Source organism: Epinephelus moara, chromosome 6 (assembly GCF_006386435.1).
Source record: "Epinephelus moara isolate mb chromosome 6, YSFRI_EMoa_1.0, whole genome shotgun sequence".
In the NCBI taxonomy this organism is placed as follows: Eukaryota; Metazoa; Chordata; class Actinopteri; order Perciformes; family Serranidae; genus Epinephelus; species Epinephelus moara.
In genome coordinates this window covers 28,138,354-28,162,495 of record NC_065511.1, presented here as the reverse complement: position 1 = coordinate 28,162,495, position 24,142 = coordinate 28,138,354, and the positions used below count along the sequence as shown (strand labels likewise).

The following is a 24,142-nucleotide window of genomic DNA, read 5'->3' as shown; positions in this document are numbered from 1 at the left end:
TGTGCGTTCATTAAAAGATGAGCGCTGCACTGTACCTGCAGTTGTTACTATAGGTGCGCTGGGATACACATTAGGGGCTATCTACACCAAACTTCTATTAGCTCTTCTCCGAAAATACATTTGCACGCTTATCTAAAATACTTCAGTGACACTAAAAGGAAACTGATGATTTGATCGCTGCCCATTTGATTTCATGGGGATGGGAAAGGCGCACTACTGGCCACTTTGGATGGAGTGATCCCATAAACCGTCACTGAACGTCGACAAGTTTTCTTCACGCGCACACACCTGAAGCTTCTTCAGATCCTGAGCGCCCTCGCCCCCCGGTTGATGCCGAGGATCATGACCATGAACGGTGACCATCCGTCGGTTGCCACCGCGCCGCTGGATCTGCGCACCACTAACCGAGAGCGTGGGAGCGCCGGGTCGAGGACTCCGGACTGTAAAAGCTGCACCAGCAGGGACGCTCGGGTGACGGACGGCTCACCTGCACCCCCCACGTGCACAGGGACGGACAGTTTGGAAATACACAGTCCCACGGTCAGGAGCGTCCCGGGCTCAGAGACCGGTGCTCCTCGCAAACGGCCAGCGGACAAATCTTCCTCCAGGCTTCCTTTCAGGAAGCGCCCGTTTGTTGTCGAGCCGGAGACCCAGAGACAGTCACCGGCTCCACCAGAGAGCGCAGACCGCTTTTCCCCTGCGGCAGAAACGGACTTCACAATACGAGACGGTTTTGCTGGGCGTTTGGAGAGAGCCGCGGATGAAGGCAGGTTGGGAGCAGCAGTGATTCCCAGGCGGGTTGACGAGGCAGCACAGAGTCCAGATAGATATCCCATCCGCTTTTTGCACCAGTTTGATTATGGTAAGACATGCTGGCCAACATTCACTCTATTATTTTACTTTTTTATTATATTCTTTAAGTGTTTGTACCCAAATATGTAATAAGAAGAATTTTGAACTTTGTTACACTTCAAAGGTTTCATCTATAGCACTGTATTTCTAAGGAAACCATAATTTTGTATGTTCAAAATAATCAAGCTGGGTATATATATGTGCATAATGTGTGTCTGTGCACCCTATTGAGCGAATGTTAAGTGGGAGATGCAGGAACATCATGACACAACCTGCAGGGGCTCTCTAAATTATCTTATTTTGGTACATGACACTATTTTGGTTTTAAGCAACACACAGCACAGCACATGCTCCTCCTTACTTAACATGTTGGGTCACATTGTAACACTGTGGTAGAAAAGGCAGCAGAGTTGCAGGTGATGCAGCACTGCCGCTGAATCAATGGGAGAATGTCCAGTCAGCTATTCTGCAGCTTTTCTTCTGCATGGACAAAAGTAGCTCACTGGGTCAACTCACAGCCTAACTGAATAGTATGCGCACACACACACACACACACACACACACACACACATACTCACTCCTACGTGCACAGTTGCACACTTCCTTATTACAGAAAATGGCTTGTGTGTCAGGGCTGTGTTTCCATTATTATATGTATTTTAATAATTTTCTCTTTTTCTTCTTCCTCTTTGCCTCTCGACTTTTATGTCTCACTCTCCCCCTCTGTCTCTTTCTCTCTGTGTCGTTCCCACTCAGTTCCATACCCAGTGTACTGTTTGCCCCATGTCCCAGAGCCGCACCACCCTGTGGCCCACCCAGCTGAAAACCTGCTGACTGCTATCGCTCTAGCTACACGTCAAGATGAGGATGGAGACACGTATGTTAATGTCTTTTAAATGGCTTAAGTTGGAAGTTATGCCACATATCCAAGTCACTGATGCATACAGTAAACTTAAAGATTACTGTGATTCATCCTTTATGTTACATTACATAAGTAAAACTGGGATTTTACTGCACCAGTTAAGTGAGTTTGTAAACAGATGTTTTGATAAAGACCCTTTGTCACAACAACGTCATTTCATTAGCTGGAGGCAAAACACGACTCTCCACCACAGGGCTGTAGGCTACGTAGGACTTTTAAAATGTTGTGTTGTTGTGTTATTGGGAGCCAAAATAGAAGGAGTCATGGCTCAAAGCTTAAAATTTATTACATACCAGCCGCCACTGCCTGTCAACAAAAACAAAGACAACTATGGTTAAATGCGATGAGACAAAAGGACTGGACGGAGGCGATGATCAAAAATGCTCTCATGTGCAGCACACACTTCATATCAGGTTAGGGAAAAAGTATTTCCTGTTGTAGGGATAAACAACGTTGTGTGTATTAAGGGTTATCATGTCCACCTCATCAGAAATTGGGGAGGTGTTAAGAGGAATACTGTATTTCTCTGTAATGCTAACTTTTTAGCGCATTAGCTAACATTAGTTTCAATAGCAAAACAAACCGTAGGAAACCGTTCAGGTGTCGTCTCTCTTTGTAAGATTGGCACAGTAATCAACCACAAAGCCGACCATCCTGTCAAATCATCCATCCACTGAGTGAGAGCATACGGGTCGGCCAGTCTGGTCCCATTGGTCAGTGTTTACTTATTCAAGTAACACTCACAGTCCTGGAGAGTGAGAGACCTGACATGGTGCGTTCGTAGATTCAGTGTGACGCTCTACATGAAAAAGAGAGCCCTGTTGGACGAAGAAACAGACCGTTATATACCTTTATAAATTGACTAATGGTTACGTAAATCACACATTCACTCCGCTCAGCACTCTGCTGCTACGTCTCCCCGTACAGAGTTCCAGGAGTGCGCTCTGCTGCTCCGAAAGTGCGGTGCTCAGGATAACCGAACAGTACATTCAGACAGTGCTTCAAATTTAGGAACGGTGCAGTTTGTGCCAAAGTGCGCTCTGACACTTGGAATGAGTATTTCTGAATGCATCATCTTCCTCCATTGCCTAAAACAAGCCAACAGAACTAGCTAACTAGCACTAGCTAATGTCTGTAGAGAATTGTTTTGCCTCCAGCTAAGCGACACCCACCAAAAAACATCATACCGTTGACCAGTTTTGCTGTTGTCCCCTGTGACTCATGTTTGGCGCCTTCGTTCACCATCAAGGCATGCGAAAAAAAACACATTCACAAAGTTCATGTAACATGGTGTGATTAACTGATATACATATGGTCATTTAGGGAGTGAAGTATTCCTTTAAGTTTTGTTTTGTTTTTTTCTTTGAAGTGGTAACTATTCATGTTTAAAGTTTCACACATAATCTATGTGTGTTCATGGATCTGGTAAATCTGTCTATAGAGCTGCATCTTCCTCTGTGCGTGAACCATTAGGCGTTTTCCACAGCAGACATTTTAACTTGTAGGAGTAGGTATTACTATTATTAGTATTCAAACGTCCCTGTAAGCCGTCATACTGTGACATTGAGCCAGTGTGCTCACTACCAGGATCCTGAAACTGCGGCAGCTAAATGGAATTCAGCCATCATTAATTTTATTCTTTACACCTCATCTTTTCCTGCTGTGACGTGTTAAAATGTCTCACATGATAAAAGTTCTGTGACATTTAAGTCGGCATCATAGCTCCGTACCAGCCAATAACAGACTGCAGTTCTGCACACTGCCTCTCTGCAGGCCTGACACTTTTACTACTTGAACTATCTTCTCAAGGGGAGACCGTCGACTCGGTCATAAAGAGTGAAATTGAAATGGTCATGTAAAAAACAAGTTAACACAAGTGATTCACAGGGATACACCCATAAAACACCAGTCTCAGCGAGTGAAGATCTGACCTCATAAACAAACTTCTGGCATTGCGCAACCTGGATGTGGTTTGTGAGGCATCTGTAATATCATCTCAGTTTATTTGTTATGCTCCCTGTGACTCACCTGGTTGTTCATATTGAACAGGTACAGTCAGTGCCCCCTTTATATCCAACTGTTGTTTCACTTCCTGTAAGGGGACCTGGTACAGTGTAGATCAGGAATGATTCACAAAGTGTCAATGAAGGTTTTGATCAGTCACGTTAACCTGGACACTGTAGCAGATGAGTCTGAGCTGCTTGAGTCTATAATTTTAAATCTCTCAGGGCGTAGGATTGAGAGTACCGTACACAGGACACTGGAGGAGTTCTCGAGACCACATGAATGCAAATATTAGGCTTTAACGCATGGATACTTAACTTTGTGTAAAGTTTTAACATCCACCCACACATTAACTGAAATGTCAAACTCATACAAGAGTGCACACACACATACACACACGCTCACACACGCTCACACAGAGTCATAAGACTGGAAACATAGCATGTCCAAGAATTAAATGACTTTGATGTTGCGGTTTCAAAAAGTATCAGCATCATTTGCATCCATTCTCGTGATGACCAACATTTAGCAGAGCCGTAAGTCCCGTGACAAGTCACAGCTGCTTATTGTCCCATATCTGCCCGAGAAACTCATAATCACCATGACACATCCACTATTAAGAGATAGTGGCAAGGAAATAAGTAGAGTGCAATGTTAACTACGCTAACGCTCACAATAGCCATGATAAACGGTACTTTTTTTGTTTATATATACTTGTTGTATCATGACAATAAATTGTTGACATTCCTCTCTGGAGCGTCATACGAGAATGTTATCCAAATTTGCAATGCAGACACAGATCTAAATGGAGATATTTTATTTATGAGATTTAATGCACCAAAGCTGCAGTGCAAAGACTTTTCAAAAATCTGGCCCCTTTGTCCTTTGAAGTGGAGACCTCGGCAGGCTTCTGCAGTACCTACTTGTTGCTCTGTGGTCGTCTGAAACTTTGTGTGAATTCTGCAGAAAGAAACATTCTCAGCCCCCCTGTACTTTTCACACCGTCTGTATGTACATGAGTGTGTATGTGTGTGTGCGTGTCAGCATAAAGTGAGTGACGGGGAGCGTGCGCGTCCTCTTACGTCAATAGGGCGTTCATCGTCTGTTCTCAGCGCTGCTGAGCCCCTTAGTTTCGGGAAAACCAGTGAGTGCTCAGTTTTTAAACACGATTGCGGTTTTTCTCAGGTGTCTCTGTCTCTCTCTCTTTCTTCTCTGTGTTTTTAAATGAATGGGCTCAAAAAACCCAAACATCCGTTCCTCACTTCCTCATTTACCGCTTTCTTTCTATCAGATTCATCTCTTTCTCTCTCTCTCTCTCTCTCTCTCTCTCTCTCTCTCACACCTCTTGTCACTTGCTTATCCATGCTATCATTTGTACATGAGATGTGCTGATTGTCTTACAGCTCCTACAAATAAATTCCCTAGGTGCTTCCAGTCAGTCAGTGCATTTACATGCATAAAAACACTTTTATATGCAGAGTTTGGCAACACTCTGATGATTGAAACTGTCATCTAACACCTTTACTGAATCATTGCCTTACTTGCTGACTTGGATCATTTTAAATCACCATGTCATGTAAACCCAGAACTTTGATTTTTAATGATGTTGTAATTCTGCATATGCTCTTAACCACATGTAAACTTTTAGAAAAGACACAAACACAAGAGACTAAAAGTCTATAGCCACGCTAGTGGTTCTGTAAGGCGAAACCAGGCCCCTAGGAAGTGAGCTGGGCTTTGAAGACAATTTTCATAGTGGCCAAACAGTGGAATTACATCTTCAGGTCCATCATGTGATGCCATTGGGCCCCAAAAGACTTTTTCCCATAGATTCAATGATGTATTTGATCCATTTAGACTGACAACATTTCCAATGTCAAGAAGAGCTGCACAAACAAATCATTTAACCTCCATTCAAGTTAGCAGAGGGCTAAACTGTAAGTTAACCACTCTTACTCTGTGGGCTCAATGATGTGGAAGATAATTTCACACAGGGGAAGTGAAACTTTTTTGGCTTCATGTGCCTTTCATGCCAATTCCATGCCACCTTTCATGGGAATAAACGGGGTTCTCGGTATACATCCATGGGGTGTACACATGATTTGAATTAAATTCTCATGTCAGCATGGCAACGTGCTCACAATTACAGCGCTAACTTGCTGATGTTCAGTGGATAATGTTAACCATGTTCACCATCTTAGATTAACATGTTAGCGTGCTAATATTTGCTAATTGGCACTTAATGTAAAGCATATTTATGGTCGATGGAAATGCAGTTTTTGAAATGTAGACCCATGAAAGGTCAGCAGATCATCAAAGCTATTACAGTTTATGAATGTGTGTATCAAATTCCATGGCAATCCATACAATAGTTGTGTACCCGAGGCCCTGATCACACAGAAAGCATTTTAGCAGCTGGAGGCGGCTTTTTGTAATAGTGTTAAATGAGAATGAACCTTTTTGTTCCCAGTTTTTGAATTGCGATGCGCTTCGTGTTTCTGCACTCTAGGGGCCTTTTGCTGGAGCGAGTTGAACAAACTTCAACTCAGAGTGGAAAAGCACCCCACGTCATCACAGCTTTTTCCCCATTGTCCAATGGGATGACTTGAGAGGTGGGCCTTCTGTGGTGGTCACAAGTTTATAGTTGGTGTACAATGGAGGAGAGATTGGTGGTAGCGGTTGCTGGGTGTGCAGAGCTATACGGTCCCTGAGTCATCCTAAAATATGCCTGGAAATGGCCATCATTGAGGAGAAGCTCCTGGACCAAGTTGTGGTACCCCCACGTGATCCACCCTCTTTTTCGGGTCTCATTTACCCACACAGATCTCCGTTTCCCTGTGTCCACCAAACTATTGAGTAGTACCCTCTGCCTGTCCATTTTAGTAACAAGCTACTAATTACTGTGTAATAAATAAAATGAATAAATGCACGGTAGATTGATTACATGGTGGCATTCAATTTTTAAAAAAAAGGCAGGGCCTCATAGCGCCAGAGGAAAAGTTATTAGAATTCATCTTCTGGGAACTATGGTTGTCCGAGCCAAATTTGATGGCAGTCCATCCAATAGTGATATTTCAGTCTGGACCACAGTGGTTGAACAAACTGACTGACATTACCACCCATACAGCCACGTCACTAGCATGACCAGAAACACTCTATAACGGCAAATAACATATGTCAGACAGCCAGTCACTCGTTCCTTTTTCACACACCGAAGCAACTACGTAGGAAAAAGACGGTGTTTGCTTATGGTGCGAATGAGTCCACAGTCCTCCTCCGACTTGTTTTACTATCATCCAGCAACGCTCAACTGTGGCATGAAAGAGTGAATCATACTATCTGTGAGATTGTGTGTGCTGTGCTTTGAACTGCTTTTGCGAGCCCAAGTTTTCTGAGGAGCTTTCCGACCTGAGATGTGCGCAGATTAATGTTCAATATCCTGTATCATCCAAGAATGGAGCTCATATAGGAGCTTCAAAGGGCTATCACTCACTCACTCACTCACTCACTCACTCACTCACTCACTCACTCACTCACTCACTCACTCAATCACTCAATCACTCAATCACTCACTCAATAACTGTCTGAATCAAGGTTAAAACTGAGCACATTACTGTAAAATGCACTATGATTGCTTTTGACAATGAGTTGTTACCGTTATGATGGAAAAACCCCAGATCCCACCATACGACAAACTGCTTGCTCATCCAGGTTTCCCCCACAGCCACTTTATCCACAAAATCTGGAAGTCGTGGCATTCCTTGTGACGAGCACAGCAGACTGTAAGCCGTCATTTCTTGTTAACCGGACTGTGGGGCGGGCTCTCTGCTTCTCTTTTGTTTACTATTCACACCACTGACACATAACCTCATTGCTCAGCTGGTCCACAGACCACAGCATATGTTAAGGCTTAGTCTGAAGTTCAGCTGCGTCCTTCACCCTCCATACCAAACAGGATACCGCACGATGCTGCCTTCTCTCTCAGCCTTCTTCTTTTTTTTTCTCGCAGTCTCTTTTCTTCTCACTCTCTCACACACACACACACACACTGTGACTGTCAGTAACGCGGCAGACTCGGGACTCCTGTCTGCGTCAGTGCCGCTGTGCCTGGGGTTATCTGGGGCTGTGGTCTGCCCCACTTCCAGGAACTAGAAACAGCACAGTTTCATCTTAAGAGAAAAAGAGAGAGATGGATGCAGATAGAAGAGAGTATAACAAGAGAGACAGAGTCACTTTAGAAGAAGGGGTGTTGCAATATACTGGCACTGACGACATTTAAAAAGTAAATATTAATATCATGTTAATAAAACACATCATAATGTCATGTGTAATCCAGCACCTCTTAAATCGTTTGTCTTTTTTTATCCATTCTCGCTTTGTCTCCCTCCTCCAACGCTTCTAGTTGCCTTTTCGCCATCCATTAAGTGTAATTGTTCTTCATACAGTTATGGTTACAGACTCACTCCACCTCCCTACACTTGTATTTTGAGTGTAATTAATTTGACAAAAAGGCGACAGAAAATATAACAAACAGAGTTGAAGGGGCTGTGGATGAAATTCAGAGTGTGTGAGTTGCACACGGTTCTCAACATGGAGGTGGCTGAGCTATGCTGCTATCGCCATAAACTGACAGAGCTAATGGTGTTAACCATGCGGGAACCAAAGGGTGGGTTGCTGCCGCGACAATGCTGTCCTGATATCGGCGGTACCTGCTGTGTGATTGCAGTGCAAAGCGGTTGTGATGAGCTAGCCAATGTAAGACACGTGCGCTAACATACATGTGTGCCCGGACTTGGTTACCCCAACAAAACACCGAGGTAGCTTCTCTGCTCAGGACGTCATTACTCTGCCGTGTCTTTACACTGCAAATAGTGTTCTGCTACACTGATGCTCTGAATGGTTTGTACATTCATTTAAAGATGAATTTTACCGGTTACCATATTTTTTCAATTTTATGTATAGATGTCATAGGCGGCACGGTGATACAATGGTTAGCATTGTCGCCTCACAGCAAGAGGGTTCCTAGTTTGATCCTTGTGGTGGGGGAGCCCTTCTTTTCAGTTTGCATGTTCTCCCCGTGTCAGCGTGGGTTTCCTCCAGGTACTCCAGCTTCCTCCCACAGTCCAAAGACATGCAGGTTAATTGGTGACTCTAAATTGTCCGTAGGTGTGAATGTGAGTGTGAATGGTTGTCTGTCTCTATGTGTCAGCCCTGTGATAGTCTGGTGACCTGCCCAGGGTGTACCCTGCCTCTCACCCAATGTCAGCTGGGATAGGCTCCAGCCCCCCATGACCCCTAACAAGATAAGCTGTTACAGAAAATGAATAGATATCATAATAGATATTGCGATAATATCGTTGTAGTGAACTCTTTTGGCCACAATAATCATGTCGGCTCTAATATGAAGGCAACTATTGACACATTATTTGAGCTCAGTGCTTTGAGAGATAAGTATCTAGGGTGGTAGTATGATTAATCACACCATATGCAAAAAGATTTATTGCTGAGACTCTGCAGGGGCTTTTCAAGGCATGTGATAGGTGCCAATGAGTGTACAGTACATGTACAGTAAATATGATTAATAAATCTTGTGTTGTTACAGATTTATTCACAGTGCTGAGTTCAGTTACAGGAACACACACCAGCTGAGGAAAGAACCATCACACTCCCGCTCCAACGTGCAGTTCTGCTTTTTCTGCTGTTTGCTCTGATGTCAGGTGCAAATCATCTGACTGTTTATTGCAGTTGCAGCTCTAACCTGCTCGTGCACATCAGCATGTAGTTGGAGAGTTGATGTCCTTGCTGGCTCATTGCGTGTGCACTTATGCATGTATGTGCACATGCACACATTTTGCACTTATTTATTGGTTTAGTTGTAAAATTGTTGAGTTATATGCACCGACATAGCAGAGCCTGCCTTTGTTTTTCTTTCCCTGCAACCACCAAGTGAAGGTTGGCACATGCTTATCCTTCAGTTTAACAAACCGGAGGCATTATTCTGTTCATACTTGCCTTCATCAAGTTGCAAAGAATCTGAATGTTTCCACTGTGAATATAGAGATTATGTAAAATGTTTGGTTTATATGTGGTTGGAAGAGATAATTACAGTAATTTGATACTGTTATAAGGCACATAGATAGATTCCTTGAACCAAACACCAGCCGCGTGTAAATGCAGAGCTCAGCAGTGTATGTCTGAGTGTCTGTTGTTTGCTCAGAGAGGTCTCTTTAATCTATATTTTTTTCAAGCAGGAAATTACCATCATTAATGACTCCATGTCAGTGGAAGTGTTGCAAGTGCTGTTGTCATTATAAGAACTTATTTTCTGACCTCAAATTCTGTGCAAGGGTGCTTTAACTTCTCAAGAAGCGTCCCTGTTTCCTGTGACATGATTGTACTGTACGTCTGATTATGACTTCCCCATTGGATGAAGCTGACTGAGTGTACGTACAGAAAGCCCCTGCAAAGTAGGTTGGCTGAGGAGTGCTACTTCACACATGCAGGTATCAAAAACAGGTGCTCTTTGGATCCAAGGACATATGTGACACAAAAGGACGGAGAAGTTAGACTTGTACTTTTCTTTGTGATTAATAATTCATAAACAGAAAAATATTAATGCACACTGCTTTGCAAAAGTTAAAAAGCCTTTAATATTTGGGCACGATGCCCAGATGAGGACTGTGAGTTGAGATGCATAGGCGCTAAGCCCATTTATTAAAGGCCTTTTAACTTTTGCAAAGCAGTGTGCCTTGGTTTTTGTCTGGTTATGACTTACTGATCACAAAGCAAAGTACAAGTGTAACCTCTCCCTCCTTTTTTGGTTACAGAAAGCCCCTGTCAGAAACCATACAGCTTAATGGCTGGATTTCACAGCACACAGAGCAAGATAAAGAATGCTGCCATTGTTACTGACAACAGGAAGTGACATAAAATCAGTCTGGCTCTTACTGGAAGCTGCTTCTTCTGACAGCATGAAAAAGAAAAATGTGAAAACTGCTATACGGTGTTCTTTAGCATGCCCTCCCCCCGCTTAGTTTCCTGCCTTTCCCTGTCCTAAACTTTGGCCTGCGTTTGTTCTTTCGCTTCACGTATAGACCACAGATAGTGGTTTCCCCTTTAGTCTTGATAAGGGTGTGATAAGGGTGGTGTGAGTCATGCCTGTACATTTGTGGAGCTCCACGGTACAACTGCCGTGGGATAATTAAGATCAAGCAGAATTTGTTACTTCTGATTTCAGAAAAACTAAAGTCTTTCGCCGGTTAGATTTTAAAGGCGAGAAGAAAATGTGTGATGTTTCATCAGCATGAGTGATATAGCTATATACATTAGAGCAACAGTTTCTGCATATCTTAGATCAGGATAAAGACAGAAAGCAGAAGAAACCTTGCCTGACTCGGTCCAGGGGCGTCAACATCGGCCTACCAGCAAATCAAAAGCTGTCAATAAACATGTTGTATCTCATGAGTTCAATCCATACGAAAGCCATGTATGTGTAAAACAAACTTTTAAAAAGTTTGACGTAGCTGTGAGGTTGCCAGGTAACTGGCTGAGATGTCAAGAAGACATTTTGCTTCTAGTTTCTAGATATAACATGAGCTTTTAAAGTGCTGGTGTGGGGTTTTACAGTCAGACCCACTTAAATATCCTTTTGCATAATCTCTCTTTCAGCTGTTGTAGAGTAAAATTATTTGTGTCTGTTGTTTTTTTGTGTATCCATTACAGAGCCCTCCATATAGCGGTGGTGCAGGGGGAGTTGGCCATCGTCCGCAAACTGATCCAACTCCTGTTGTTGGCTCGCAGAAGCCTTGATGTCTACAACAACCTCCGTCAGGTAAACCAAATGCACTTTCGATACGCATGTGTTACATTTCTGCAGCACACTAAACAAAAATGGTACTAAACAGTACCCAAAGGCAGCTATTTGGCTCTGGGAATCTGTTTGGTGCTATATGGCACACATCTTAAGGTGCTATACAGCAGTGGTTCCCAACTGGTCCAGCCACTGAGTCCAGCTTTCTCTTAAGTCATCAGTTCAAGGTCCACACAATTTAATATATTCAGCATCACACTTGCATTTGGCCATGCCATGGAGCTAGTTTGCTGTCTCTGTCAAGTAGCTGTCTGTTTGTCACTGACTCTACGGCAGGAAATGGCAATTAAAAATAACAGCTTTGTGCTGCAAATTCACTGTACTTTAAAATAAAGCATGTTTTGTACAAACCTTCGCAAGTCACTTGCGGTCCATTCAGAATGGACCCACAAACCACTTTTTTTTGTACTACGACCCACCAGTTGGGGACCACTGCTGTATAGCACATTTGTCATATAGAGCTATTAGAGGTGGCAAATACTACTATATTGTTTTAGATTTTTGAGATTTTCTGTATGCATGCAGTACTAAACTTTATTGAGGAACACAATATGTTACCCTTTCAAGCCTGGAATATTAACGTTCACATGGGGCAAAGGTCGAGAGCCACTCCTTTCAATTGTTATCCTCTGAAAATACACCGTTTGCAGGCTATTTTAATGTCATGTTTTTATTTTTTGTCCCAGTCAAATTAAACTCGACTCAACTTAAAAAGTTGTTTGTGTGGCAGTGCTATATAGCACCTCAACCCACGCAAAAGAACTGCTAAGGGACCAACATTTTTCTGTGTGCCATGAAAACATACATGCATGCACACATAGCTGCTGTCATTACATTTACAAATGCAGAATTCAAAATCAATAGTTTGACATTTGTGGGAAAATATTGCCCTCCTTTCCAATCCACTTTTTTTTTTTTAAATGTTTCAGTTCTATTTCGCAACACATATGAAAGAGGTCTCGGCCTCAGTCAGTATAACATAATGAAAGATAGAATAGAAATGAGAAGGGAACTTCTGCCCCAGGCAACCACAGCGTGTAAAATACATTCCCCGTGCCGCCTCACCCTTCTGATAACAGTAACATGGAAAAGAATGAAAGAGGAAGTGCCTTGGTTTCCTCCTTGCCTTGCACTGTGTTATCACACTCTCTTACAGTCATCGCTGCTGATGGTTATGCAGTGGAATTCACCCTTCCTGGTTTCTCCACCTGCACTTGCCTCAAGCCAAAGCCAAGCACATGCCCGGAAGGACTACATGTGTTTTCCAGTGTTTTGTTTTATTTTGTACATGGTTTTCTAGTGTTCGGTGTCCCTGTAGGTAGGGATTTTTAGGTTTTGCATTTTGGATTTGCCATGGTGTGAAATTCAGATGAGATGATTAAGTGTTGTGAAGTGTGACTCCCGTGAACTCTCATGAACCCAGCATTCATATCTCATGTCTTGGCCTCTTAACTCAAAGCACATGAAGAGAGTGGAGAAATTACATGATATCATGTCCCTTTAAACTCATATTACATTTGCTTTTTTCTTGACTGACTCTTTGTCCAGGGCAACTTTGACTAGTTACAATGATAATAATGGGCAAAGGGTCTTTAAACTTTCACTGAGGTGAGTAGTCTTATGAAAACTGACTGTACCAGTTACAGTGTACCTTACTGGAATGTGCACAAGGAGTAATCTTTGAGTGTTTCCCAATTCAGGGCTGTCCCGACCACTGGCCTCAAGCCAGCACTCTTCCCCTCTGTTGTCTCCACCTTCTCTGCATTCCGCCAGCTTTCTCTTTTTCATCCTTCAGCAGAGAAAACACCTGAGTCGTGCACAGCTTTAGTTCTCAATGCTGGAGTTTCACACCACACAGGACACCACAGGTCGCTTACCAGAAATAACGTTTGTGCTATCATTGGTTGTTGTCTTTCCTCATCGCTGAGGCTTGACAGAATAGGTTTTGTGATATCCTGTGTAAACCCTGGTATGAAAATGCATGCACGCGACAAACACACACTCACAAACCTTTTTTTCACACACTCACACATATTATGCCAAATGCATTTCTAACCCAAAAAGGGAGATTTTCAGGCCCAAGTCCCGTCACAGTCATTTGCCTACCAGATTGTGTGGTTTTAACTACCAGGCATAAAGACTTCAAAAGGGAACTTTCTATATTTCAAAACATAAAGTTTACCAGACAGACTTGAAAACATTTTCTGGCATCGGCCAACTTCCCAAAGATATAGTAAAATACAGCTCCTCCAATTTTGATGACAAATCCTGAGTTTCTGTGGTTTTGCGTATGGAACTTTTTGACAGAGTGTTACTATCAGTACTGTAACTGAACAATAGTGCAAGTGTCAGTACTTGATTTGCCTTCCACTCCATGAACTACTATGATGGTAGAGACAGCTGTTTGATACTCCCACACTGGTCATGCTATCAGTGTGGCTGCACAAACACACAGCGTAGTAGTCAACGTTTCGCTGCTCTCCCCACAGCTGATGGTGTAGTGCGTGGCACTGACACTAGTGGGGTTTGGGGACTGAATCTCCAGGGGCCACCTACACGAAACATACTGTTATGGTCATGTGCTTTAAAGACATCCACCAAAGTGCGTGTGTTACTTCTGCAATGCAGCATGCAGATGATCCATAACAATTTATTAATCACTTCTTTAAAAACATTTCTGCAAATAGTCACATTCACTGAACTGTAAAAATCTTTTTGTTCAGATTTATATCAGTTCATTTTTTCCCCCCAGCTTTTATGTGCTTGCTGGTGGCATGCCTTTTTTAAATGTGTGTGTGAGTGTGTGTGCATGAGTGAGACATCTCTGTGTGTTTGTGTGTGCTTTAGTATCCTTGTTCCGAGAAGTCACATGACTCCCCCCCCCCCTTGCTTTGGGCTGTTTCTCAACATACCTTGGTTCAATGGGTAGTTTACGGGGACTTTCCCTTGCTGCGTCTCTCTCTCTCTCTCTCTCTCTCTCTCTCTCTCTCTGTCTCTCTCTGTGCTTTCTCTATCTGTCTCGCTCTCACTTCAGTATCTTTTCTCACATCTTTGGCCGCATATATCTTGACATAATTCAGGGTTTGTCATCATAACTGATGAACTGACTGGTGTTATCAGAGTAACGTCAACAACACTGACGTAAGAGCATGCGATGTTTATTTGTGCAACAGGACTTGCTTTACGCTATACTTTTCACCACAGAGGAAGACTCTCTGTCTGTTGCCTTCCACCTCTCTTTGTGTTTGGCTCTGCCTACAGCCCGGGGCTGTTCTTCGTGCCCAGAAACCTCCTCTCATCTTTTCACCTCCCGAATGTTGAGCTGCTCATTTTGCAGGAATGCAAGTGTGCAAGGACAGACCCAGGGGAAAGAGAAGGGATTTTCCCTTGTTATCCTGTCTTTCCCCTGGACTCCCCTCTGCCGCTTCCGCTTCTTCCTCATTTCTCCATCTCTCCGCCCTGCGTCCCCCCCTCACTCCCTACCCACCCTTCCTCTTATCTTTGCTGGATTTTTGTTTGAGTCACTCTGAAATCCTTTACAGGAAGCCACAGCTAGGCTCTGCCAAATTTGAGAGGTCTATTTTTAAGGCCTTAAAAGGCCTTAGTGTGGAAGGTACTCCTGGATTCTACCATACATGTTTCATTAGTGCTGTGTGGGGTCAAAATAGTAGTATGGCTGCTATTCACAGTGACTGATTATAGGAAGTTCAAGAAATGCAGATTTTATAGGGGATATGATTGTGTGTGCGTGTGTGTGTGCTCTTTTCTGTGTGTTTCTGTATCCGTAAGTGTGTGTGTGAGTCATTGGATTCAGGGAAACGGGAGATGAAGGGAGGAACACTGGCATTGACACACTTGAGGAATTCCACAAAGGCGCTCTCCCACTGCTAGACTACTTTTTTTAATAGTCTTTACTGGAACAAATCCCCAGCACGTGCACGCACACACACACACTCACACACACACACACACACACACACACACACACACACACACACACACACACACACATAAACACACACTCACATACAGTAACAATAAAGCAAAAGTGAAACTTGGAACAACAATCTGTTCCCGATTGCTGCGCTGATTGTGTAACTTGAATAGCAGCTAAAAAAGTCCAGGTTAAAAAGACTTCCCTTTATGACTGAACTGTTGCGTTGCTGAATTTAAACAGAAGTTTTTCAGTGACTGGAGCTGACATAATTATCGACAGGATGATACATGCTGACCTCACCCAAAGGAACATCCTAGATTGCTCAAGTGTATCCAATCAGCACGTCCTCTTGCAGGCAAACACCTAATAAATGTTCCTCCTTGTTTGGATATAATCACACAGTCTCATGCTAGGGTTGTTGTTGTTAGTTCTGTGATATATGGTGCAAAGGTCTCATATTTGACAGTCTGCTGTTTTTTTGGACTTTGATTTGGTTGCTGATGACTATGAATATTGGCATTGTGTGTGGCTGTGTGTTGTGTGCATATGTGGGTTAGGTGTGTTTGTGTATTTGTGGGAATAGGCACGGCGTACACATGCCTGTATCTCATGATCTTCTGATGTTTAATACTTCTAATTTTAGCTGACATGGTTCCTCCTTGTTTATTTATTTTAGGCGTTGGCCCGTCCTTACAGGCATTGTTGCTTTTGTGTATCTGACCTTTAACCTGTAGAACAGGTTAGAGATGAAAGCAGGTCTTTACTAGAAATAACAGCACTCTTCTGCCAACCTCACTTACGAGATGTGCTGATTGTAAGATTTTGTAAATTCCTACCTTGTTATTTTTCCTGTCTTGTATCCGTTACTGCCAACACGGGATCTTATGATGTAACTTCTAGTTAGTCCGGTTGGCAACAAGATATATGAAACACTTGGCTTTCTGGCTGAGCTTTAGAGATCATACCACTCTCAGGTCTGATCAGTTAATATGCAGATATTTTTTCATACCTTCATACCCTCCTGGCATTTCACCAGGTATACAGTATATGACGGTACTTGTGTTAAAAAAACAACAACGACAAAAACGTAAAAGCTGAGCTGCTGGTGATAGAGGTCATATTAGTGTGTATGTCATTGTCTAGCCTACAATGCTGTGTTTCTAATATGCAATTAATCTACTTAGACAAGTCTTACTTGGTTTAAATACTCATGTCCCACAGAATAATGAATGGATAGGAAATAAGCGCCCTACTTGCCGGACGACCTGATGACACTTGTTGCTGTGGCGGATACTGACACATAAGATTCAGATTCAGATGTCTTTATTGTCATTGTGCAACATACAGGAGCAGAATGGAATGATCAGTGGGCTGAACCGAGATCATGTGTTGAATAAAATGATGTTGCTAATTAACTGCTTTTGTAGTAGAACAACGTGACCTAAAGATAACGTTATACATGGCAATTCCCCCACATAGGCACAGAGGCATATTTCTTTTTTACTAGTTCTGTAACATTATCCCCACCACTCGCAGTTGACGTCTTTCTTAGCTCCACTGCCTGTTCCACCAGTGGAGACTGACCTCTTGTGGCGCATATTGTGCACTACATCACATCAATACAGCATCTCTGTATCAGTTTGAAATTGAAAGAGGAGCAGGAGAGGAGAAAATCATACCTTTGGAATTTCTAAATACAGTATAAACAGTAAAACCTTGATACCACCCAAGCATAATGCAGCTACAGCCATCTGCCAGTTATCTTAGCTTAACATTTAAACTAGAAACAGTGGTGACCAGTGAGAGGGCTCTGTCCAAAGGCAACGAAATCCAACTACCAGCACCGAGTCACGAAATACTCAGGCATATAAGCCTGTAAAATGGTGATTTGTTGTTTTTACACTTTGATTAAAGAAACAAGATATGATAATTAGTGAGATTTATAGGTGCTTGTCAAGTTTTGTTATCTGCAGGCAGTGCCAGGCTAGCTGTTTCCCCGTTTTCAGTCTAAGCTAAGCTAACTGTCTCCCTGCTCTCGCTCATAGACTGTATTAAATAGTGGATGTAGCTACCATGCCGTCACCCATTGGTTTGTGGACTCTCATTTTGAAGCCTCAAATTTGGGCGTTTTGGCCGTTGCCAAAAGACTGTGAATCTGACTCATAGATTTAACAATGCCTTGCAAACATCCTGTCACTCAAGCAGCCCTGCTCTTGAGTTGTAAGAAAATTCACCCCCCATACAGTTGTCGTGAATGTTAAAATTAGCTATAGAGACCAAAGCCGTTTGTTGTACCAGGCTGTAAACCTTGTTTATTTCTGCTTTCTGCATTTTAACATGAGTGTCTATGAGGACTAACTCGCTTAAGGAGCCAGGAACCGCAGTTTTTGGCACTTCATGTTAGCTTCATTTTTCAGCTCCGGAGGTTGCCTCTTGCTGTGGCTTCATGTTTGCTACATGACATTTTATTTTTATTTATTTATTTATTATTTGTACACACATAAAACTGCAAAAAAAAAAAAACAGTTTAATAAAAGAAATAAGAAATGTGTCAGGAGAGGTCAAGAGCCACAAACTTATACAAACGGACCTCCCCTCAACTTGAGGAGAAAAAACAGACAATGAAAAATTAGTGACAGCAGACATGCTATCTTCTCATTTAACTCTCCACCAGAAAGAAAAGTGTATTTTTACAAAATGTCAAACTGTTTCTTTTATGGATTTGTAATTTTGAGATTGTCAAAAAAAGCCTTGGGAGAGGAACTATATTAACATACAGTAATTGCATTTGGTGAAATTCAGGATCTGGGATTTCCACTATTAGATGAGCATTTTTAGTCAGAACAGTGACACTAACATAGAGACTTGTTTCGAAATAATGGCATCCATGCAGGGTAACAAATCTATTTATCTCAAATTTTAAGAGATGGGAATAATGTCTTGGAGCACTGTTCAGCATTAGTGGGGGGTTTACGCTTTCTGAATGCCGTCTACTGTGCGCTGCAGTGTGAAATATGAAAACTATTTTGAGACACTGTGTATTGGCTTTTGTGGTTATGGACCTGAATAAACTGGTTTGTCTAAACTGTCGTTTTTGCTGTCATCCTCCCCCTCAGACTCCACTTCATCTGGCAGTGATCACCCAGCAGGCCAACATGGTGGAGGCTTTGTTGAGAGAAGGGGCCGACCCTGCTGCCTTGGACCGTAACGGCCAGACGGCGCTCCACCTCTGCTGCGAATATGAGCAGCGTGACTGTCTATCTGTCTTGCTCTCTTGCTCCTCATCCTCCACATGCCTGGAGATCAGAAACTATGAGGGTAAGTTAGGGTCTACAGAGGAGGCCCCTCAGTCTGTATAGAAGTTGCTCTCAGATGACTGACTCGCTCTTCTCATTACGTTATTTAATCTGATAAAGCCTTGTGCTGGACCATTTCCTCCTTAGTGATTTTTATGTGTTTAATTTAATGAATACAAGCAAAGCCATTATCATTACGCTGAAGTTTTGGGCATCGTGGTCAGCTGCCTTTTTCTCACTACTCCCTGTGTGTGTGACCAAGTTTATATTGACATCTAGAAATTGCAGACACTTTGACATCAGGTCATTTACAGTACATGTGTGAGCAGTAAAATAGTGAACAGCCACAGTCTACCTTACTAGCTTGTTGGGGGCTATAAGAGATGTGAAGCCTTTTCAGGTAGGTGTGGGGTTGGTTGCTTTTGGATGTGTGGGCAGGAAGAGAGAAGGACGTGTCCTTCCTCTGTGGTCTTGTGTAGTCTCACATTGTCACATCACCAGCGTATCCTGTGATGTTAAAGCACAGGAGACATTAGTGTGAAAGTAACAAGTCTGGGTACAGAAGAAAGCCCCCAAAATACACACAGGCTTGTCTCTCTACAATTCTATTTGTGGAGCAGGGATCAGATCTAATTACAACAACTTCAACCAAATAGCAAAGTCTACTTTAATTTTAATGTAATGTAATAATTTCCTGTCTAGACAACATGGCTTTAAGAGTCCTAACAAAGGTGAAGAAAGGTGAACATATCACACCAATACTCAGGTCTCTCCACTGGCTTCCTGTGTACCACATGATTCAGTTTAAGATGCTCCTGCTAGTCTATGAATCTTTCAGTGACAGAAACCTCTCGGCCTGGCTCGCCATCTGGTAGCAGTCTGCTAACCAGTCCCAACAAAACATGGAGAAGCTTTAAACTCACTTTAAAGGCCCAGTGTGTAGGATTTAAGGGGATATACTGGCAGAAATGGAAGTTTTAATTACCAGGGGTCACCAGGCGTGTGCACAAAACGACGCCTAAAAGAGGTGTGCACCACTTCCCATGCAGAAGTTGCGATCTATAAAAACAGACTTGATGGGATAAACTTTGACCCATGCTCACGAACATTTTGGAGACGGGAAATTGGTGACACAGAAGGTGAGGTGGAAGCCTGATTGTAGAAATGGTTGAATATTTTTTGACGCACGCCACTTTGGCTTTTGTCCATACATACATTTGTAGTATGGATCTTATGCACTATATTATAAATAAGACACCTGGTCCGTTTGTTTGGAGAGGAGGAGGCCTCTGTTGATAATTCGGCAATGAACAGTGAAGGAATCCAACTGGCAGTTCACGCTTGGGTCATGGGAGGCGTTTCAGCTAGTTGCAATCTGCAGTTCTCGCTGCTAGATGCCACTAAGTCCTACACACTTAAATGTTATGCCACACACTGCCTGTGTCTCTGTATACTGTGTGGGGAGGCAGTATGTGTAATAACAGGTTTACGCAGGTGTGTGTATATGCATTTACTTGGACTTATGCCCATTGTGTGTGTACATGTGTGTCTAAATTGGTTCAATATAAAACTCAAGTTCTGCTTCGTCCCTGTTCTCAGGTTTGAGCCCTCTCCATCTGGCGGTGCTGCGGGGCCATAAAGATTTGGCCAAAATGCTGCTGGACGCAGGCGCTGACATCAACGCTATGGTCAGTCCCTGTGCTGCACTGACTCAGCACTGACTAAGTTTCACAACTTCACAAATTTAACATTTACCGTCTGTGCATCCTCTGACTTTTCCGATGGTGTTTTTTTATACTCTCATCAGGACATCAAAAGTGGCCAGAGTCCTCTCATGCACGCGGTGGAAAGCAATAATGCAGACATGGTCCACTTCCTCATTGAGGTAATGAGGGTGTGTGGGCAGGGAGGAGGGAGGGGAGAGAGGGGTTGTGACTCAGCTCTATTTGATAAGTCTGGTTTTCTCTTTCCAGCTCGTAAGCTGCATACTAAGTTTCCTATTCTTTTCTTGTGTATAGATAAGGCCTTCAAAGAATCGGAGCAAAACATTAATAGTTTAGCTTTATTATCAGAGCTTAGCAGATGTGTTGTACATGGGCAGAATTATCTTCTCTCCTTCCTTCATCTCTCCTTTTAAAGCATTTTCTCCTCTTCATCTCTCCTATTTGATCTCACTCACCCTCTCCATGGATCTGTCTTCTGTTTCACTTTCTATGCTGAACTGTGTCTCCTCTGGCTTTCTTTATGAATCACATCTGTGTCAACTTCTCGTGTTTTTCTCTTGCAGAGTGGCTGTGATGTCAACAGCCAGTCATACAGTCGGAACACAGCCCTTCACAGCGCCTGTGGTCGGGGTCAGGTGGACACGGTGCGGCTGCTGCTGAAGAGTGGAGCTGACAGCAGCCTCAAGAACTACCATAATGACACCCCTGTGATGGTGGCCAAGAACAAGAAAGTGAGTGAGGGGACAACAGAGAGACAGAAAATATGCAGTATGAAATAGACCTAGCTGAAATGCCATTCTTACTCTATTGTTTGCCTTTTCATGGTTGAGTTGCTGCATCAGGACAAATTAGATAAAAAAATGAACTCCCAAAAAAAGGTGACCAGAATGACTGAACAACTTCTTTGTGATTGTCCAAATTTTCATTCACACACTGTAATTTTACGATGGAAAATCCCACCAATAGTTCAGTTACGTCAGAACAAATGCAACCATTGCAAAACCCTCTTGACTCAGCTCTGATTAGGATAGTCGGAAGAAATGGTTGAAGCCAGATGGGAGAGAAAGTGTGTGTATCCTTCCCTCTAGAGGACAAACCTGAATGGTGCAGTGTTTTCTCCACCAGTGTTATATGCTCGTTTGGCTCAAGAGCTGTTTGTTTGTAGATCAGTGTGACACTCACAGGTCATGCACACAAGGTTGTAACAGAGTGTAAATATTTTTGCAGATAGCAGATGTGTTACGAGGGAGAGGCTCCAACCAGATAAGAGATCAACACTGTGTGTCTGTCTCACCACATCGGAGCAGCATAACAGAAAATGGTAAGAAAATGTACACAGTTAACACACACACACAAGTACACACAGCCAATTAAATCCCAGCATTTGATTTGTACTCTTTGCCTCTTCTTTAGGGTCCCCATCCCCCAGCCACAGTCGTGGGTGTTCACCGTCGACTACGCCACACACCCCTCATCGCAGCACCTCCCACTCTCCAAAGACTCCATCCACGCTTGTATTTCCATTTTACTAGCTCAAAGTTACTGTCCAGTGCAACTTGCAACTACCTCTGCACAGCCAGCCAACAAAGAGACTTCAGTGCCCAAAAGGGATGATAGGCCGGCAAAAGACTGCAGCTGAAATACAAGCTGGTCTTCTTTCCCAGAAAAGACAGTCACAGCTGCAATCCCTCGTCGGGTTTTGATGCCTGGACATAGTGTCTGCAACCTCTCTCCTCATCCAGCCACTGCTGTGGGCACCCCAGTTGACGACTGGGACCAAACTAGTGACTGACAAGCTGCTGCAGCGATCAACTGGATTTCTCCATATGCATATATGTAGTAGCAGAAATGTGCCACTGCATGCAATGAAGGCTTAACACAAAGGAGTGCTTTAAAAACTGCCTGGAGATTTCAGTTAATGGTGGACTTTTAGCTTTTTTTTTTTTTTACAGAGGACAGAAGAGTGATGACAGGAAATGAAGGGCAACAAAGAACATATTTAGACACCCTATGTAAAATATATCCAGTCTGCTTACTGGAAGGCTTCACAATGTAACTTGACTTAATATTGCACAGTTTAAATCCTTCTGTCTGTCATTTTGATAACCCACTGTATGAGCCTGTGTGTGCGTGATGCTATATTGTAAAAATGCGTAGATATTTTTATATAAAACGTGTCCAACAAAGTTGAGCTTTGTCTTGGTTTTTGCAGCTTGTCTCTCAGTAACATTTGAGAATTTGAAAGCCGTGCTGTGATTGGTCGGTGGGCGGTCCTCTGGTGCAAACAACCGGCCCAAAAACGAGCGCGCGGCCATGTTGAATTGTGAATATTCCGAAAGAAGAGACAAAAGAGTTAAAAAAAACTCGGTGGATTTCTCGAAACAGCGAGTATTTACCGAAACTTAATTAAAACTGACGATATAAAGTAAAGCAACGACACAACTGGGAAAACTTTGGGTGGATGTAGCAAAGTGAAGGTAGCATCTTCCTCCGACTGGGTAAAGAGTTATTTCTCAAGCATATTGATTAACACTGCCGTGTACGTTAACTCCGGCTAAGCTAACGCTAGCATGCTAACTTAACCGTTTGGTCAGGTTGAGTTAAACGTTAAAGTAACAGACTCGAATTGAAATGAACCACGCAGGTTTGCTTTGTTCTCATTGTTTCTTGGTGAGAGGTTTGATACACGGTCCATATAGCAAACGGGAATACGATTAAAAGTTAGCGTTAGCTTGCTAGCTGGACGGTTAAAGCCACGTTGCTATGCCTAAAGTTTTACGCTGTTTATAGGTGTGCTACTAAGTTAACTTCTTCCCTGCTAGCTATGCTTTCGACAGTGACAACGAAGTATTTATGAAAGAAGATACACACGGGCAATACTCCAGTGTTTTGCTCTACTTTACGTTTTGTTCAAGAAGGGTTTAAAGTTTAGTGGCCAACTAGCTAAGCTAACTTTGAACGTAACTTCGTCAGTTGGTGTTGGCTCGCAACTCTTACTACGTTAGCTTAAGTTAGCATTAAGTTAGCATTAGGCTAACAACAAAGCCGCACTGGCACGGTTGTTATTACTTGCTATTTCGTGTTAAGATGAAGCTGTTGACGCCACAGTTTCGCCCTGTTAACATTAATTTGATATTTTATTACCAGGTCATTTTAAAATTAAACTAGTTTTGCGGTTGAACGTTAGCATTTGTTGCTGGCATTTAATGGCTTTGCTTAACGTGGCATTGTTTGCAGCTTATCGAAGGTGGTTTTTGCACCCATCTGATATGTGTTATTGATCGATAGTAGCTGAAGTTTGGGTAGCCCTTTGTTATTTTTTGTGCCACTTGCTCTAAACTAACCACCCACGATTGTTTATGGCCTGACAGGTAACCTGGACTTCTTGTTGATCGGCAATCCCCCAAGCACTTTGCAGACTGCCATCTCAAGTTTTGCTGCAGGAGTAAAGGAAACCAGAAAGACATAACCACAGACTTTCAAACTGAACTGTCCATGTGAAAGACAAACACAGTGCTGGAGTGACTTCTTTTTTGA

General features: G+C 42.9%; 1 protein-coding gene across 1 annotated transcript; it reads left to right on the top strand.

Annotated features, from left to right (window-relative positions):
• bcl3 (BCL3 transcription coactivator) lies at positions 1 to 22,772 on the top strand. The gene is made up of 9 exons (XM_050046037.1): positions 1 to 862; positions 1,609 to 1,729; positions 11,501 to 11,609; positions 18,702 to 18,903; positions 20,481 to 20,569; positions 20,689 to 20,766; positions 21,169 to 21,336; positions 21,833 to 21,926; positions 22,019 to 22,772. Exons 1-9 carry the CDS (start codon positions 331 to 333, stop codon positions 22,135 to 22,137), a joined length of 1,512 nt encoding a protein of 503 aa, XP_049901994.1. The 5' UTR covers positions 1 to 330; the 3' UTR covers positions 22,138 to 22,772.
• The last annotated feature ends 1,370 nt before the right edge of the window (positions 22,773 to 24,142 follow it).